General features: G+C 34.2%; 1 protein-coding gene and 1 pseudogene across 8 annotated transcripts in view; one reads left to right on the top strand and one right to left on the bottom strand.

The window, feature by feature from the left end:
- The window catches only part of MLIP (muscular LMNA interacting protein), a 256,712-nt gene that overhangs the window by 157,984 nt on the left and 78,019 nt on the right, over positions 1-20,709 (top strand). For 5 of the 8 annotated variants that reach the window (XM_032409636.1, XM_032409638.1, XM_032409634.1 and 2 more), the window contains 4 exons: positions 1,874-1,945; positions 16,189-16,254; positions 16,338-16,421; positions 16,538-16,597. In XM_032409636.1, the coding sequence (XP_032265527.1) occupies positions 1,874-1,945; positions 16,189-16,254; positions 16,338-16,421; positions 16,538-16,597 (282 nt within the window). Of the gene's footprint in view, positions 1-1,873; positions 1,946-11,010; positions 11,121-16,188; positions 16,255-16,337; positions 16,422-16,537; positions 16,598-20,709 lie in introns of those variants that run through there. The other 3 variants (XR_004300192.1, XM_032409635.1, XM_032409637.1) reach the window with 3 other exon arrangements.
- On the bottom strand, positions 17,104-17,221 carry LOC116635929 (annotated as a pseudogene).

Genomic DNA, 20,709 nt, shown 5'->3' with positions numbered 1-20,709 from the left:
AGCAATATATCTCTCTGTACAGGCTTGTCCATCTATGTACTTTAGGGCAGTTGGGGATAGGAGAACAAACAATGTAAATGATTGTGTGTCCCGAAATGAGAGGCAAGGGCCTATGGTAGATAAGTACACAGTTGTTGACTGGCTTGCCTGCACCCATGTCCCAGCTATGACTTACTACCTAGTGGCCTTAGATAAGTTACTTAATATCTGTGTACTTTAGTTTCCATATGTAAACTGGATATGATATAGAATCTACCTAATAGGTTGGTTGTGATAATTGAATGAGATAATGCCCATTAGGCTTTTAGAATCGCACCTGGCTCATATTGATTGTTAGCTATTATTATTATTAAAACTATTATTACAGTGAAGTATCCATAAAACCATTGTGGAGTATCAGTGATATATGCTCTTAGGTATTCTTTGTCTGCTTAGATATTCTTTAAGAGAAAATATTATCTTGTAGAGAAGGCATGGATATTGGATCCAAACAGGCCTGGGTTCTAAACCTGTTTCTGTTCTTTATGGGCTGTGTATCTTGGACAAGTCCCTTGACCGTACTGTGCCTGGTTCTTTAGCTCTAGGGCTTCCGTGAAATTAAATGAGGCCATGCATATAATTTGCCTAGTACTGAGTGCCCGCTGTTATTCTCCTCAAAGGGATGGCATTTCATTTTCAGTCCTTATCCAAAATATGTCGTATGGGACTATAGCAGTGGAGGGTCAGTATAGAGACAAGGGCTTGAAGGCACCCGAGACTTTTCCTCCAGGCCTGGCATTTTGATTTTTCTCTACCTCACCTTCGTTCTAAGGAAATGAGAGTGTTACCTTACCTTTCTCACATCATTTTTAATGGAAAATTACTTCAATTATATCCATAAAACTCAAGGCTTTATTTTATTTGACCATCATGTCTTCTTCTCTGATCCTGTGGTCTGCCTAGGGGACTAAGAGGGCTTGGAGTCGTGTGCCAATTTCTAGCTGGCTCTGGGCCCCTGGGGAAGCTGTCTGAGACAGGGGCTTTTGAAGCATCAGGAGCCTTGACCTTGGTTAAGCAGTGTGGGACCCAGAGCAATATCAAAACTGGGCTTTTCATTATGCCTAGTATTCTGATTTATACAACTTCTTCATGCTCAACACTCTCTTTCAAATACTCCATAAAACTGAACTACATTATTCTGAGTTTTATTTAAAACTCAGGATGTTTTGTCATTTGATTCATTAATATCACTGCATTAGAAAGAGCAGGAGATGATGCAGTTTAAAAGTGAATTTAAGATCAAAAGTTTGGCCTTCGAATTTTTTCATTATGGGGTGAAATTGCTGATATAACTTCTATTCAAAATATGCTACTTATTAAACATTGATGCTAAATTTTATGTATTCCGACCCTTGTTTTTATGAATGATGCAAGAGAATGTATCAAGAGTTCAATTAAATTTATTGGCATAACGTTTGTTAATTATGGCATTATAAAAAAGAACCCCTTTCCTTTGAGAATTAAGCAAAAAAACAAAACAAAACAAAAAGCCCACCCGCATTTATAGACTAGTGGTACTCCTATGAAGGACACACTGCTTATGAGAAATTTATATGTAACTTTGTAGAAATGGGTGTTTTTAAGTTCTGAAACTGTATAGCACATAATTGCCTATAATCCCTAGGCTGATATTTTACTGTGATGTTCCTTTTTTTCTCATTCTAATAAAATATTAACATGGTAAGCTAATTTTTTTTTCTGTCAAAAACAAGTTGTAATAACTGTTTTCTTCATTTGATAACGTGTCATTTAACTTGGCAGAAACTAGTCTAAAATTATGTTCTATTCTTCCCCCTTTTCATCTCCACTCTTGCTTTCTGGTTACTCATTCTAGCAATACAAGACCAAGTCAAGCTACAAGGCTTTTGCAGCAATCCCTACAAACACATTGCTTTTGGAACAGAAGGTCAGTGTTGGCTCAAAAGCAGAGGGAATTTTATGTTTCTAGTGTTGTTTTTGTTATGTGTTCCAAAATGTCTGTTTTGAAGTTCTGCTTTTACTAAAATGTTGCTCTTAGTTTAGGGTCACATGATGAAAGCATCTTGGTGAATAGAATTTGAGATGCTATTGATTTATCACCAGAGGCGCAATATGGGCTTAGAATTGTCCAGTCCACTGTAAAGCAGGCCTGGGAAACTTGATTCAGATTTGAATGGATCCCTGTCCTTTGGAATTTGAAGTGGTTGTTATATTCAAGAGCTTCCACCTCTTTTCACATTGATCAAAAGAGTAGAAGCAAAATGGGGTTACATGAGGGCAACTGGCCAGTTTGGTCAAGACTTGGTGACTAGTAATGGTTTCTGCAGGGTAGAAGCAAGTTAGCTGAGTATCCAGTTTAGCCCCTTAGATCCCAGCATGGGCTAAACCTCTTTGTCCATTCTCACCAGCCACTGATGCTACCTCCATGAATAGGAGGGAGGATTGAGATTACTTCCAGTGACCCAGCTGCTTTCACATGCTTCTAGGGCATTTTTGCTTTGCTATTAAAAGTCATTAATTATAAAATAACAGGATTCTACTTCAGTAGGTAAATTAAATTAAAACCTCTTGTTTAATAAGCACATTAACATATGTTCAAATGAAGGCCAAATGGAGGATTATATCAGAATCGAAGTGAAATCAATTACCAAGCCAATGAAATTATTCATTTCATGTTATTTTTATGATATTTATTTAGGCAATTTATCTCAGCGCATTAAGCCTTTTTTTTTCTGTGTAATTATAGTGTTTCAGATATTGTTATTATCATTTGTCAAAATGTTAATGTTTGCCAACCAGGTGGTATTTTGACCACTGGTTTATGAATTTACTTTCTTATTATTTTAGTATGATCTGGGAAATAAAATCTTTGCATGATCTCTTGTCTAAACTGTAGGAATCATTAGTGGGAAATGCTCAGTAGCATACAGGTGGGTATTAGTGGGCAGCATCACTTTTATTATAATCTCTGATAACTAACTGATTTATCTACATGTGGTCCAGAGTCTGTGCTCTATATGTGTGAATGCTTTCAACTGGGGGGTTGAAGAGTCACTGGACTGCAGAGAGATCTGCAACTTTTTCTCCAGCTTCTCTTCTGAATTTCTACCTTTTATAGCTCATGGAAAGATGAGATGGGCCTAACCACTGATTTCAGGAGGCTCAGGAGGATGCAGGAAGTAACACTTTCACCAGTGGTCCCTTTTCCTATTATCTGGGGTTGTTATGTTGAGTCATAGTGCAAAGCTTTCTCACCGCAGACCCTCGGCCTATTTCAGATGGATATTTCTGAAATATGGTCACAGTGTCTGACTACAGAAATGGGAGAAATCTCCTCCTCAGCAGCCAGGCAAAGAGAATAGGGGCCTGTTGGTGTCCCTGCATTACACTTATCTCACCTAACCTAACACATTCTCCAGTACCTGTGGGCTACTACTATATTAGTTTTCTATTTAGAAAAATAAGAGTTAATTCGTCTTGAAAGACTTTTGAAAGATAAGGCTGGATATCATTATTGGTTCCAGAATCTCTGTCTACCAGCTCTCTTCTCTTCCAAGTAAATGGATTTTAGAGATCATCATCTATTTGTTGGTCATTCAAAATGAGGAGTCATTAGTTTAATTTCCAGTATCATCACAAACCTATTTCATAAATGTATACGGTAACATCACTATGTATTGAACCTAATGCAAGTGCATATAGGAGAGGGTTTTGTGTTTTAAATTTTGAATAAGACAGACTCTTTAGGAAAATTATTATTTTTTAATACAACAAAATATAAATATCATGATGTCTAACTTACAATAGTATTTTTCTAGGGAGGATTGACTATTACATAAACACTAGTGTGGGTAATTGTCTCTTGGCTAAGAGAAATTGGTTTTACACCATAAATATATGAATTGTTTGAAGGTCACAAGATACGACATATGTTTGTTTTTTCTTTAGAGCCTTTGTATAATATCACTTTTTTTTTTTTTTTTTTTGCTGGCTTTTCCATATTGTGTATTGCTCCATGAGAAACTTTAATTTGTAAGAATTTTTAAATAACAAAAGTCTTATCTCAAGATTTTATCAGCATTTATGTCCATATTCACTAATATTGAATGATATTTCCATACTCCTTTCACGGTGGTAGTTTTTTAAAAAATAAATCTGGTAATTTAGGTCTTTTTATCCATCTGTTTATATAATAGAACTCAACCTATGCCATTAAAATCAAAGGGACTTGTTTCTGAATTGAGTAGGAAAATTAAGACTCTAATCATCTGAAATTCTGTTTTCGGAAGAATTAACACTTTGGAATATTTTATGAGATCCCTTTAATATCACACAGAACACCACAATTAAAGGGAAGGGAGATGCTGTGGTCCCATTATAATATTCTGTTAGGGTCTATGCTGTGGAATGCTTTAAAAATAGAAGTAACTAATTTAATTTAGACAGTTTAACAATTATTCTCTCCCCTAGTCACATTAAACTCATAGTTGATGTTTTATATCACATTTTGTTTTATAGTATAATTAACGAGGAACTGGAATCACCTTAAGAAATAATACTATTTTTCAAAGCAAGATTTTCTCCAAATTGAAGTACAGGCATCCCTTTCAATCACATATTAAGCTATCATTGAATCATTGGATTGGTTTCAGCTTTAATCACCCCTAAATGAAACCTATCATTTTCAAAAGAGTACATTTTGTTGGCAGGGGACATGAGGTTTCTGGTAATTCTGTTCTGTAATTTATTGTCTGCATCAAAACTTAAATTTATAGCTTATTCTGTATTCTGTAATTTTTTTCCCCATGAACGTTTAGGAAGAAAGCATTTTTAGCTTAAGTCTTAACTAAGGCTTTATAGGAAGAGATAAATGTAAGGCATATTTTAACATGTTAGCTTCAGAGTCTTTGGCTTCATCTCCTGCCAATAATCATTTTCTCCAAGATTGAGATGAGGATGAAATACAAGTGATTATAAAGCAGGAACAAAGTAATCAGATCAGCTTGCATTTGTGACTGTCCACAAACCTTATTACAATATGTTCAACCATATTGTAGAGGAAATAATTTTGAAATGGACATTACTTTTTAGTCCTGCTCTGTGTGCTACTGTTCTTTTCAGAGAATGTTAAAGATCTTTCTCTTATTGACTAATTTTTCTTCTTATCATCTGAGTCGATAGCAATAGGTAAAAAAGTTAAAATTAAACTGAAGGACTCACATTAACATTCCAAATAAATGGCTTTTTATTTTTATTATGAAATTATTTAAGGAAAGGAAAGATGAGGAAAGGAATATTTCCATGAAATAAAACAATATGCATCTTTATTGTTTCACAAGTGATTCATATTTTTCCATGAAAGCATATTTTTTTAAAGCAATTTAAGTTCTCTGTTCCTTTCCTCACAAATATTCCTCAGGATAAAATCAAGGCTGGAGTTAGGTACAATTTTCCAACAAATGGCATTGCTATCTGCCTTTTCAAGACACATTTAATTCATAAGCTATGTGAGTTTGAAAGAAGAATAATGGAGTAGCTCAATTTTATAAATGGCACATTTAAATTGTAGGGTTAATTATTTAAATAAAAGTTAATATAAAAATTGTTTTATTTTTCCCAGTGGAAGGAAGTGAAAGAATAGCCATTCTGAAGACAATTGTAAAACTTATGCTATAAAAATGGAATGGTAAAGATTTGAGATGTCTTGTCAGTTTTTAAATCAATTTATTTTAAATTGCCAGGTTAAATTTTTAAAGCATGAGTTGGTAAACTTTAATCTGATTAAACATATGTCTTTGTGAGAATATTTTAAGATCTCTGCATGTCTCAAAAATTTAACAAAATATGGTTGCTAGCTTAGCATATGGCCTATACTAGAGAGACATCTCTTAATTGACTAGTACAAGTGAATGTGTTCCCATTTCTCTGACAATGGAAAAGTGCCCAGGACCCAAATCTATTCCAGTTGGTTTTCCTCAGGCAGTTGTATACCATGCACACGTCTCTTTTAAAGCACTTACCAAACCATATTTAATTATACATGTTGGTAGGTTTTTTTTTTTTCTACTATGAACTATTTGAGGGAATATAGTAGTTTTTTGTTAGATGTTCATTGAATGAATGAATGAATTTAGTTTGCAGCTGAGTAGGTCACTAAAATGTCCAATTTTATTTCAGAGGATTTTAAGGCAAATTTTTGCTCAAAGAATTATAAAAATAAAGGACCCTAATGTATGATAACTGGGCGATGATAATTAAGAATCCTTTAGGGTAGAATAAACTTCATCAATACTACTTCCATGTAAAAGCTATAAAGGACCTTCCACTATAAGGGAAGTAAGTTGATTTTAGACTTAGTACTTTTTAACAACTAGAAAATACAATCACAATGGCTGCCATATTGAATATTCTGTGAATATTCAACGTTTTGCTATCCTCACAACTCCGTGAAGATTTTGATGTTCAAAGATGCCAAGTAAATCCCCCAAAGCAGCAGAGCTAGTATGTTGCTGAATTGGACCTTACATGATTATCTCCCATCCTTTTCCTGTTCACCATACAACAGTGAAATCAACTTGCTAAAGTGAAATATTGAGCAAGAAATGATGATTTTGGATTTTTGCCTACAATACTTTTTTTCATTACTTGCTAAAATATATTAAAATCCTCATCAAATTAGAGCAACAAAAGCTTTTGTTTTTGTTTTTTTAGTAAGGAACAATTAAAGAGAATTGGAAATGATTAGCTCTGAGACTTGAGTGAGTGTTTATAAACCAACTCCAATTCCTTGAGTTACTGAGATGAGGCACATTACAATGAAGGAGGTTTGGGCTGGAAACAAGGCACAACTTTCTGATGTCCTTGATTAAATGAAGGAAAAATATGAATTTTTCTGCTATTAAGCCTTAATGAATGGGTTTGAAATAGGCTGTAATGGTTTGCACAAATTCCCTTCCTTCTGTGTGGTTGGAACAGATGTTCAACTCTTCAATGATTTTGGGATTATAAATGCCAAGTAGATTTCCTCAATTGTTAAATATTTTAAACCAATCATGAAAACAATGTAATGATAAATATATCTGTATCTTTAAAGAAGCTGTACTTTTAAGTATCTGGAAGCCCTTTTGGCTTACAGTGTACATTTCCCCATTTTCTTCAGATCTGAAAGTTATTCAGACCTGAATCTCCAACTATATGATCAAAGTGAGATTTATTTTGCTGAGGATATCTCTAATCCTACAAATGCTTTTGTGTTAATGACTGAAAATCAAACAAAGCTTTGGTAGTCTTCAGAGGATTTATTCTACCAAATACATAGCTGGTCAGATTAACAAAGTATAGGAGCACTTAGGTTCAGCATGAATCATTTGGGGGGGGGGAGGGTTAATTTGATCATGACTAAAATAGAGTAACTGTCCCATTAAATTTTTGAAATCCAATCTAATTAGATAGTCTAGGCATCACGAAAAGTTTACAGGCCCTTTTAGATTATTCTTCCTTTGAAAGCAGTTTACTTTCTGGCTCTATTTAGAGTACAATTGATTCATGCTGTCTTCAGATTTCTAGAACTTAATCCTATTTCCAGAAAGCAGGTTAGACTGATTTAATATATCTGACTTAAAAGTGCCTGCAGTTCCATCAAAGTTCTCCTTTCAGATGAGAAGCACCTATTATACTTTATTGGCATATATTCCCAAAAGAACCTCGATTTACAGTGCTCGTTCATAGTTCTTGGCTCTTAATTATGGTGTAATGCTGAGCTCAGAAACTATTTTCTACTAAAAATCTGATTTACTAGGTCTCTTTTTAAAAACTGGATCCCACAGTTGGCTGTGCTGAGCAAAAGATAACTACTTTGAATGAAACTATTCCTGATAACTTTACATTAGTTAAGAATCTTTAAAAATAGGATTCAAAACATTCACCATTTATGTCTCACATAGCTACAGTCCAATTTGGTAGAAAATATATGTTTTTAATACACATCTTTTATTGGAGGATATTCTGAGACAACTTCACTCAAAATTAATAAATCTAAAAAAACATCAATACATTCCTGCTGGCTAAGGTGTCAAAAAGTAATCTATGGTTAGAATCTTTTTAATGGAGATTTAATATATTTTCATTTAAATATATTTTTATACCACAGAGAAAAAAACTCTTTATGGCTGGCAGAGGAGTGAATCAAGGTGATACATTTGACAAATAACTACTCATCAATTAAAAAAAATCAATTCTAGTAAATTTATAATCTATTGAAACTCAAAATAACCTTTTCTCCAAAATTTTAATGCAGTCTGAAAATTGCCCTATTTCAAAGTTTCAGCATTATTCACCTAATACCAGTTATCTTCCTTAATTTTCCAAGGGTTCTGGGTAGATAGTTTTTTCATTCTTTGAGTAAATTTCAATATTTTAAATGGCCTACTGAAAGTTGTGTTTGCCTATAGTAAGTTCTTGCAGAGTAACCAAGATATTAACCTTATTTGATTGTGGCTGAAAAAACACCTGCTCATTACATTAACACCAATCATACGCTCAGATCTTTGATGGTAAACAAATTTAATTGAAATGCAGGAAAAAAAGTAAAGTATTTGTTATTTCAAATATTCAAAGAGTTTAAACTACTTCTCTAGAACATTTTACCAAGGAAGATTAAAATCATATTATTTGTATGATTCATTTATTCATTTAACTCCATTTAGTTGTTACTTTATGCTTTCAATTCATCCTAAAAGTCTTTATTGATCACATATCACTGGCTCTATCCTGGGACTATAAAGATAAATACCATATTTTTCTGATTGTGTTAGGGACAAATGGTCAAATTGGGTATAGATACTGTTGAAAAGTAATTATGATATAATATGCTTAAAGTATGTACAAAGTAATATGGTGCCCAAGGAGGGAATGACAAACTTTTCTTAGTATGAGGGCCAAAAATAATTCATAAAGGAATTTGATTAGGATCTTTAGGATGAATAGGAATTCTTGAAGTGAGCTGAGAGTGAAGGAAGGACAATTCAGGCAGAGTTAATAACATGTAGTTAAAGGGTAACCACAAGGTCAAAGAACTCAAGTGGTTCTTTGCGGTTGAAGAGCAGCTTGCAAATGAAGAGAAAATAGAAGCTATTATTGGAAAGGTGAAGAAGGGCTAGATCAAACTGCTCCCCTAAGGAGTTTGTTCTTAGTCCTTGTCATTGATTTCTGACTTTTTTCTTCTCCATAATGATCATTGTAATTAGAAGCCCTGTGCGGTGTAAAGTCTAAAATTAAGGCCCCATATTATGTGCCACCTTGACGTGTAGTGAAATTGGAGGGGGCTCAAGGAGCCTAACTTCAAGTTTCCCTCCCCACTGTCCCCCCGCCCAGATAAGGTCCCCTAACCCTCCTTATCAAACTGACCAGGTGCAGTTCCTACTGAATCAAACAAGGCAATCACAACCTTCTACAAACCAGGGGACACGTATGTCACCCTCTTGATACTACAAAGCCTGCCTTCCACCACCCTTGGTTGTTCACTTTGTACCTGAGCACAACCCTTGTGTGGACCTGTGTGGTGTGCAGCATTCTCTTCCTCTAGGCTGTGAATATATCTGACTAATAAACTGTTGGTTCCATCTGCTCAGTGGTAGGGGTCACGTATTTGGCCATGTCCATAACAGCAAGGTAAATAGGTAATTAAGACACGTGTCAGAGAAAAATTAAACTATCTGAACACCAGTTATCTTTAACGCTTGTTAAAGATAACAACCAGGAGTTATCTTTATGAAATTTTCTGTTCCTGCTATCCATTACTCATGACTAGTAAGTTTAGAGGACAAAGGAGGAAGGCAAAAGAAAAACTTTTTATGGTATGAAAGAGGCAATCACACACACTTTCTATTAGGTTATCACAGATAATGTTTTATATTTTGTTAATCCAGAATAGTAGATTTTGCAAAAAAAAAAAAATTTCCAGACAATATTTTCTTTTGTGACTTATTGAAATGAGGAGATGTAAATTCTTATTTTTAGATGTAACTTTTCTGAATTCTTAGGCATATATCCTAGGCCAAAATGCCAACTAGCATCTACACATGGTTCCTGTTGGTGAAGATTAATAGTTCTGGATCTGTTATAGCACTGGCTCTGTTAGAAGGGGAAAAATTGATTGTGTTGAGCCTTAGATTGCATGGTTCCAGAGCTGCTCTGACACTCTCTGGTCAGAATGTGGGTATATCAGATTGATGATGAAGAAAGGAGGAATAGAAGGTAAATCTAAATAACAGGACAGGACAGCCTGTAATATCCAGTTGAACACAGCAATTGCATGTGATTCACCCCAAATATGAAGCTGAGCTCATAAAAAAGTAGGGGAAATCCCCAAGGGTCAAATACCAAAAGCACTTTTATATTCAGGATGCTTAGTTATTCTGAAGATATTGTGCTCACTAATCATAGGGATTGGGATTTACTATCAACTTGGTGAAGGGAGAGAAAGATTTGGGGCTGAGTGAGATGAGGACTGGAATTGCCTACCTGTCATAAAGCCAGGGTTCTTTGAAGGGTTACACTCTCAATTACAAGATGGATAAAAAAAAAAAAATTGCAAAGGGAAATGACAAGCAAATTTTTTTATATCAGCCTGGGCTCAGGGTAGGAAAAAACAGAATCTTTAACCATAAGCCTACCCTGAAGTGGGTTTGAAAATTTGAATTTACACAGTCTCTGTGATAAGGAAAATCTGTGCTAAAAAATGAAAATTTGTTTGTTTCATTATGCTTCTAGAAATGGAAGAGTAGCTGGTATTGGACCAACTCTTTTGTAAATAACTCTGATAAACTGTGGGCAAAATACAAAACATAATTGTCTAAAAGTACTGGACCAAGTGACCAAGAGCAGGTAGAAACTGCAATAGATTCAACGTTTGTAAAGAGATAACAGAATTGAGTGATTTTCTAGATTTTATGAGTTTTCACCTACGGGAGGCTCCTTGTCTCTTTACCATAGAGCAAACGAAAACTCAGCAAGAAACCAGCAGGCTTACTGGATGAGGAATCAGAGAAGAGAATGTAAAGTTACACAGGATCTGGAAAGTGAGGGGAGAATCCAGGAAAAGAGTGAGTCACAGAAAGGAAGCCCCAAATGTTGCATATAAACTCTGTCCAAACCCCTGGATGACCATTGAATTACACATGTGCCTGGTAAGCCCAGCTAAGCCCAGCTAAGGATAAAATAACTGAACAGAGACTCCAGCTGCTGCCCACAATCAGGAAGACAGAGTTTGGAGCTGAATTAATTGCCTGCTAAAACTAAACAACAATAACAACAAATCTAGGATTCAAAAGTTTCTAATTTCTAGACATACAAAGAAACAGGATAATGTAAACCATCCTCAAAGAGAAAATGTAATTCACAGAGATTGACCCAAAGATGTTCCAGGTGTTGCAATTTGCTAGCAAGGAATTTAAAGCTATTCTTGTAACTATCCTCAAGGGTATAAAGGAAAATATGCTGATAATGAATTATATAGGACTTCACAAAAGTAGAAGCTAAAATAGACTCAAATGGAAATTCTAGAGTTGAAAAATAAAATATTAGAAATAGAAAATTCAGTGTATTTGTTTAAGAAAAATTTGAAGGTGCAGATGTGTCAGTGAACTTGAAGATAAATTGCTAGAAATTATCTGATCTGAATAAAAGGGGAACACAATTCAACAGATGAACAGAGTTCCAGTGACATGGGGGATATCAAAATGTAATTAGAGTCTCAGAGAATGGGGCAGAAAAAATATTTGAATAACAGCTAAAATTTTTCTAAATTTGGTATAATATGTAAATGTATACTTTCTAGAAGCTCAGATAGTCCCCAGAATGTTTAATTAAAAAAAAAAACCATGCCTGGGCATATAACAATCGAACTTCTAAAGATCAAATATAAAGAGAAAATTTTGGAAGCAGTCAGGGAAAAACAATGCATTACATACTGAGGAACAACAATACAATAATTGCTAACTTCTCATTAGAAACAGTGGAGGCCAGAAGACAATGGAATAATACCTTTAAATGCGGAGAGAGAGAGAGAGAGGAAAAAAAACTAAGTTGTGTTGCTAGGGAAAATCCCTTCAAGAATGAAGACAAAATGAAGATATTTTCAGCTGAAAGAAGACTAAGAGAATTTGTTGATTACAGATTTGCACAACAAAGTATGCTAAAGGAAGTTTGTCAAGCTGAAGATAATAAATAATAAACTCAGAACTTCAAGAAGGAATGCAGAGCATGGAAAATAATAAACATGTGGATAACTGTAAAATATTATTTTGTAAAAATTCCTTTAACATACATGTAACTGTTTAAGGCAAAAATTAAAACATGATAATGTGGTGTTGCTAGCATATTTAAATGTATTTATGAGGCAATTAGAACAAAAACAAGGGTAGGGGGTAAAGAGAGCTATACAATTGCTAGATTCTTGAATAGTATGTGAATTGAATCTAGATTTTGTATTGCTTGGTTTAGACCTTGGTATAAATAGAAAATTTTTCAAGGTTAATTTGTAAAAAAAAAAATAGTCTATAAATTTATATTTGTTTTAATGTAAGCTACATTCACTGCCACAGTGGACAAACCCTGATGTTTCAATGGCTTAACACAATCATTGTTTATTTCCTTTCCATATCACAGTTTAATAGAGTTCATTTTGGCTCTCCCACCTGAGTTCTCAGTAATTCAGTGATTAGGAAGGTAGTCTGCTTCCATCTTGTATCTTAGTTATCTGAAGAAGATGAAAGAGAGAATGATGGAAAGTCATATCCACTCTTAGCTGCCTTGCACCAGAGGTTATGTATGACTTCTACTCACATTTATTTCCCAAGAATAAGTCACAAGCTCATACCTTAATTCTTGAGACCAAGGAAATATATATCTGTGTCCGAGAAAATGAAAGTCTCTAGCATTTTTTTGCCATGATATCCAAATTAGTGGAGGGAAAATCTGTTAGAAAAAAACAAATTTAATCAATTAAAATATTCAAAAATTGAATAAAAATGAAATAGGAAAAGGGAAACAAAAATAAAACAAATGTTTTGGCAACATTTAAATATGTAAGTAATTGTAATAAAAGAAATGTTAACCTCTCCAATTAAAAAACAATGGGAATTAGACTGGATCAAAAAATGAATTCTAGACATCTGCTATTTATAAACTACTGATTTTTAATGTTTGAATGCAGGAAGTTGAAAAAAAAGAGGCAAAAAATGATGTACTGGTAAAATGCTAATCAGAGCATTTGGTTATATCAGGCAAAATAGATATTAAGACATAAAGCATTACTGGTGAGATAGAGGGTCACTTCATAATGATAAATATTTAATTCATGAGGGAGGATTACTTCTAATTATGAATGTAGCTAATAAAATGGCTTCAAACTATGTTGAGCAAAAATTGCTGGTATCACAGGGAGAAATTAACAGACCCACTATCATTCTCTGAGATTTGATGATACCACTTTCAATTATTGATAGAATAAGTATGCAGGAAACCCAGTAAAACTAGAGGTAATTTGAACAAAACAATGAATAATTTCGATCAGATACACACTTGCACATACGCAGAAACCTGCAGACAACAGTTAGAAGATAGATATTTTTTTAAGCATAAATGGAATATTTACAAAACCATGTCTTATGTCATAAATCTCAAACTCATAAAAAGTCACTATTATCAAGAAGAAATTCCCTGGCCATAATATAACTAGATTAGTAGGTAATTTTAAAATTGAGAAAAATCCTCATATTTTTAAAAACTAAAAGGGAAAACCACTTTTAAATAACCAATGAATCTAAGAAATCTTAACAGAAATGTTTAAAGATGTATTGAAAATTGGATGACAGTGATAATACTACATATCATAACTTGTGAAATGCAACAAAAGGAATACATTCAGGAAGGTCAGGATAAAACCAAAAAATGTAGAAGGAAGGAATTAATAAAGATATGAACAGATATTACTTAAATGGAATATGAATATGCTAAAGAAGATCAAAATGAAAATGTAGTCCAATTGAGAGATGAGAAATTGATCCTTCTCTGGAAAAGTTGATTATTTAAAAAAGTAGGTAGACACAAATAAATATTAGAGATGATAAAGGAGTGGGACCAAGATGGTGACATAGGAGGCTTCTGAACTTGCCTCCTCCCACAGACACACCAAATGTACAGCTGTATGTGGAGCAATTCCCTCTGAGAGAAATCCAGGAACTATGTGAGTGACTCCTACCCACTGGGTGAATGAGAATATCAAAACAGGTTAAAAAAAAAAAAAAAAAAAGACTGAGACACACTGTCCTTATAAACTCCAATACTGGCACAGCTTCATGCAGTTGGGAGAGAATTCCCAACTCCCAGCTTCTCCATGAGGCATGAAGAATTTAGACCACATATGTAGCACCCCAACTTTTAAGACTACCGCCCAAGGGAGTGACTTACCAGGTTAGGAAAGAATTTCTTAAAGGAAACACCAATCACAAACGAAAATGATGAAGTCTTTGACCATATTGCAATGAAAACCTGTGTGTGTTATCATAAGACATGGCAATCATGAAAAGGGAAGGCAAGACTGGGAGAAGACATTGCACCACATCTAGCTGACGAATACTTTGCATCCAGATTATATAAAATTTTCCAACAAATGAATAAAGAGCAGACTACCCAAGAGAACAATGAGTACATATATAAAAGGAAACATGATTAGCCAGTAAACACATAAAAGATGCCCAACTTCAAAAATTATTAGGCAAATTCAGTGTAAAACCAAAGGGAAATATTTTATGTATGTCAGGATGTTAACATTTTAAAAGTCTGAGAAACAGGAACTCTCATTCATTGCAGTTATGAGTGTAAAATTATGCAATTGTTTTAAAGAACAATTTGACAATATCTGATAAAATTGACTATCTTTATCTTTAGTCCTAAACTACAAGTATGTTATAAAGATACGTGTACGTGGATGATAGTTGTTACAGTTTCTAAGAGGAAAAATACAGGGCACCTTAAATATTCAGCACTAGAAGAAGTATCCATTTTGTTGTGGAATATGCATACAATGGGATATAATGTGGAGGTCAAACAACTAAATAAATAGCTATATGGAAAACAATAATAACAAGAGCAAGAGGAAACTTTCAGAGGTGATGGATGTTATGGCAATAGACTGTCGACATGGTTTCATGGATATATACTTGTTTCCAAACACATCAGTTGCATACATTAAATAGGTACAGCTTTTTGTATGTCAACCATACCATAATAAAGTGGTTTAAAACTAGCAAACAAATACAAAAAATTTCCAGAAGCATATGTTGTACTTACATGAAATTAGAAGAATTGCACAACATAACCTTATATATTGTTTAGTGATGTATAAATATATTGATATGTTTTAAAAATTAAAGACATACACATGATGATAAACACAAAATTCTCAGGTGCATGTGGAAGATGAAAAAGCAAGCAGGGAGGAATACACACTGGCTTCCATTGTTCTGTAATACTTTAATTATTCTCAATGGAGTACCTACACTCTACAGAGTGCCATCTTAGTTTCTCCCTATCTGAACTCTATACCTGAAGTAGATAACTGAACTATATCACAATAAGTAAAAAATACGTTTCAAAAGAGTTGGATGTCATTTGAGGCCAAGTCTGATGAATAAAGTCACCAAAACTTTTTGCATATAAATGATTAAAAATGAGGCAAGTTTCTCTCTTGTGTGTGCATGTTTTTTGTTAAACTGGCCCTGAAGCATTTCCTCAAAAATAGTTTTTGTAGTATTTTGAGAAATGGCTACATCATTATTTCTGTGTGTAGCTTCCCAAAGTGACTTTTTTGAAGGGGACAAGACTCATCTGGATGTATAATGTATCCAAGTTCCAGTATGTATGTTAAAAAGCTCAGCTTCCTTTCTTTATTTCAACACCTTATATTGGAGATACTTATTACATTGGAGAAACTAGACAGATGTGAGCAATGCCTCCATGCCAAATAATAGCTCATCATCAAGTGATTCAAAGTCTTTCTTTTTTTTCCGTTTTGAAATATTGAGATACAGGGCTTTCTTTGAAGAGACTTTCTACTCCATGTATATTTGACTAAAAGCCTCACATGAGAACTATTTCATTTATCACTAGGCACTCGATGAACCAGCCAAGACTGAAAGTGTCTTCAAGGACAACACTTTATACCCACCTCTGGAGGTAATGACTTCAGATTACCCATGACTTTGAAACAAAATCCCGAAACTCATTGCTAACTCAGTACCTGGTTTCAATTCTTCCAGTTTTGTTTTCCTGCACAGCTCAGGCAGCAAACTGAAGAGCTCTGTGCTACCATTGATAAGGTCTTACAGGATTCCTTGTCTATGGTAATGCCCTAGACTAGAATGTGCAATTCAAACATTTGCTTCGCTTCTCTTCATTTTCCTCTGTTTGAGTATGATGCATCTTAGGTTTGTCCTTCTTTTTCCTTTTTATTTTCCAGCATTCTTCTGATTCTCCTTCAAGTTCCTCACAGACATTGTTGGGTTCTGACACAATGAAAGTATGTATATATTTAATAAAATTTGCTGAACCATAAGAGTGACTAGATCAATGGTTTTAAACTGCAGGTTAAGGCCCCATAGTGAATTGGGACGTCAATTTAGTTGAATAGCAACCAGCATCTTAAAAACACAATAGTAGGAATGTAAAATATCAGACTCTATTACAAGTAGTGAGTAGCATTGTTGATATAGGTTTCAATTTGTTTACATGTATGTATGTAAGTATGTGTGTACAGGGTTACAAAGTAAAATTTATTACTAACTATGGGTTAAGTTCAAAACAGTTTGAAAGCCAGACGATCAGACTTTGTCCTTATATGTTGGCATTTTAAGAAGCATTTTAAGAACCGCATACAGAATTTGTGGCTTATCCTTATCTCATACCATAGCTTCAGTACTTATGTAATTCATAGTCACTTAGAATTGCAGAATGGGAAAGGAAGTAGACTGAAGTTACGTTAGGCTAAGAGCTTGCATACAGGTATTATTTCTGGAACTTTTTTCCTTTTGGTCGACTAAGCTTATTTTGTTGTTCTTTGACTCAAAGGGGTAGAAACCTGGATATTTTAAACTGATAAGAACAGATACTACACTTGATCTTAGCCAAAAGGCCGAGAAGCGATGAAACCTGGATATTTTAGATAGTTAGGATACTTCTAAGTCATTAATTGTTGTAATTGAGTATTTACTTATTGCCTTTTTATAGTCATTTTCATTTGTTGGAATAAAATATTACATTTCTCCAAATTGTTTTTTTAAATATTTAATACAGATCTACTCACTAAATTTTCAAAATGGTTGTGGCTTTTTCTTTATAATTGTTAGGGTTTTTTGGTCAGCTGTATTTTCACTCTTGGAGTGAGTATAAACACTTTTTTCAGGTTCCCTTTAAAAGTTGTACATTGTGTATACAAAGCAGGTTTTAAATGTACAGAATTGCTTATAACTAGAAGAGTATCTTAATTTTTGATTGGATTGTCAAAACTACAATTATTCATTAATAATGACATAGGAACTCAGTAACCAATAATCATCAATATTAAGAAATTATATTTTAGCAGAGAGGACCTACAAATAGATAATTGTAGTTATTATATTTATCTATTTCATTATATATTCTTTAAATCTTTTAATCTAAAAATATGAAATATTGTTTGATTTCCGAGGCTATATAAATTTTAAAATATATTTTTATTCTATTTGTTGAACGTATAAAAAGTACTTTATATTTTATAATAGGAATAGGACTTAAGTAGTAATATGTGAATAATAATATATATTATTGATTTATTTAACAAATATTTAATGCTTATAGTGTTAAAAATACATTTTTCTAGGTCACTAAATTTAAGACAACTGTTTCATTCAACAAGTATTTATTAAGTGCCCTTACCTCCTCCCTTCTGGCCACAATCAGTTTGTTCTCTGTATTTATGAGTTTTTTCTGCTTTTGTTTATTTGTTTGCTCATTTGTTTTGTTTTTTAGACTCCACATTTTTGTGAAATCATATGGTATTTGTCTGTCTGACTTATTTCACTTAGCGTAATATTCTCAAGGTCTTCCCATGTTGTCGGCAAATGACGTAGTAAGACTTGAAAGTCAGTAGTACTCATTGATCCATGAGCTGCAGAATGGATATTGTAATAGCAGTCATGACAACAACATTCATCTTGCTATACATCTCCATCAGGGCTCTTGGGTGACCAGCTGTTTTGTCAATGAACAGTGATATTTTGAAAGGAATCTTTCTTTCTGAGCAGTAGGTCTCAACAGTGGGCTTCAGATAGGCAGTAAACCATATTATAAACAGACATGCTGTCATCTAGGCAAAGTAGATTTAGCATAATTCTCAAGGATTATTCCTAGGATTTTCAGAATCATCAATGAGCACTGGCTTCAACTTAAAATCACCAGCTGCATTAGCCCCTAACATCTGAGTTAGCCTGTCCTTGGAAGCTTTGAAGCCAGGCATTGACTTTTCCTCTCTAGCTATGAAAGTCCTAGATGGCACCTTCTTCTAATGTAAGGCTGTTTCGTCCACATTTAAAATCTTCTGTTTAGTATAGCACCTTCATTAATTAGCTAGCTCTTCTGAACAATTTGGTGCAGCATCTACATCAGCACTTGCTGCTTCACCTTGTACTTTGATGTTGTGGAATTGGCTTCTTTCCTTAAGCCTCATGAACCCACCTCTGCTGGCTTCAAGCTTTTCTTCTGCAGCTTCCTTACCTCCCTTGGCCTTCAGAGAATTGAAGAGAGTTAGGGTCTTGCTCTGGATTAGGCTTTGGCTTAAGGGAATGTTAGTGGCTATTTTGATCTTTTATCCAGATCACAAAATCTTTCTCCATATCAGCAATAAGGCAGTTTCTCTTTCTTATCACTCATATGTTCACTGGAGTAGCACTTTTAATTTCCTGCAACAACTTCTCCTGTGCATTCACAACTTGGCTGTTTGGCATGAGAGGCCTAGCTCTGGCCCTATCCTGGCTTTCAACATGCCTTCCTCACTAAGTTGAATCATTTCTAGCTTTTGATTTAAAGTGAGAGATGTGCAACTCTTCCTTTTACATGAACACTTACGAGTAGTGTTCTTAACTGACCTAATTTCAATTTTGTTATATCTCAGGGAATAGGGAGACCCAAGGTGAGGGAGAGAGATTGAGGAATAGCTGTTGGGACAGTCAGAACACAGACAACATTTATAGATAAGGTTTGCCATCTTATATGGGCATGGTTCGTGGCACCCCAAAACAATTACAATTGTAACATCAAAGATTACTGATCACAGATCATCATAACAAATATAATAATAATGAAAAAGTTTGAAATATTGCAAGAATTACCAATATATGGTGCAGAGACACAAAGTAGCAAATGTTGGAAAATGTGCTGATAAACTTGCTTGTCACAGGGTTGCCACAAAACTTCAATTTGTGAAAAACTCGTTATCTACAAAGCACAATAAAGTGAAGCACAATAAAACAAGGTATGCTTATATTTGTCATGGTGTAAAGTTTGGATTCCATGGAAAATGGGAAGATACAAAAATATGGGGGGAATAATATGAAACCATTGAAAATGATCATGATGGCTCCTGTGGGGGGCTCTTGAGGTCAGAGGAGCAGTCAGTGATGATGCCTAGATGGGGTGGGCTCAGGGGAGCCAGAGGGAAGCATGTGGGTTTGTGAGAGGTATTTTAGGCTTGCTGTGGGGTTGGGTGTGAGTAGTCAAGGAGAGAAGAATCATGGATGAACTCTAGGTTTCTGCCTTGAGCATAGACAACCATGTAGAGGAGGGAAGAGGGTTATGTTCATTTTGGACAGGATGAGTTTGAAGTGTGTATCGGGGGGCATTAACCTAGTGTGTCTGGAACTAGTAGGAGAGACCTGGGAACGATGCGCACATCAATGTTGTGAGTGCCCTACAGAGAGCTCCAAGGAACAAAACATTGCAGGTCCAATAAAGGGGGTGGAGGAGAAGCCAGCAGAGGAGATGAAATGTCCATTATTGTAAGAGGAAAATCAGAACTATGTGGTAACATGGAAGCTACAAGAGGAGAGTATTTAAGAGAATATAATCGTGGTAATTGCTGCTGAGAGCAAGACAAAGATAAAGCTAGAGTACTGTTTATTAGGTTTGACTTATATATTTTGAACCTGTGTTGCTATTGCTTATGTGTGGTGTTCATTCTCATCTTTTTGATTTTTATAACCTTTTCTAGCATATATAATCCTTTTGAGCTTGAGGTTGTTCTTAATCTAGTGTGAAAACAGTGACCCCATGTAGGTAATATATATAATTTTAAATTCATGTTTTCTTAGATATATCTTTGTTACTATTTTCTATTACTTTCTTTCCTTATTACTTTTTTACTAATTTCTGTTACTTAGTTGTTGTTGTTTTTTTTAATTTTTTTGTGCCCTCTGGTCTAATTATTTTCAGGACAAAATATTTCTGGATATCACTTTTATATTCAATCTAGAGAATCTGTTTATCTGGAATCCTAAGTCTTTTTTTTTTTTTTTTTTTACTTTCCTGCTTTCCTTCTAGTATTTTGACATTTACTGATTTGAAAATTTAAAAAATTTTGAATATTTTATTTTACATTTT

The sequence above is a fragment of the Phoca vitulina genome, unplaced genomic scaffold, assembly GCF_004348235.1.
Source record: "Phoca vitulina isolate PV1807 unplaced genomic scaffold, GSC_HSeal_1.0 scaffold11, whole genome shotgun sequence".
Classification (NCBI taxonomy): domain Eukaryota; kingdom Metazoa; phylum Chordata; class Mammalia; order Carnivora; family Phocidae; genus Phoca; species Phoca vitulina.
The sequence above is the reverse complement of the archived record's forward strand: the minus strand, read 5'-3'. Positions and strand labels throughout refer to the sequence as shown.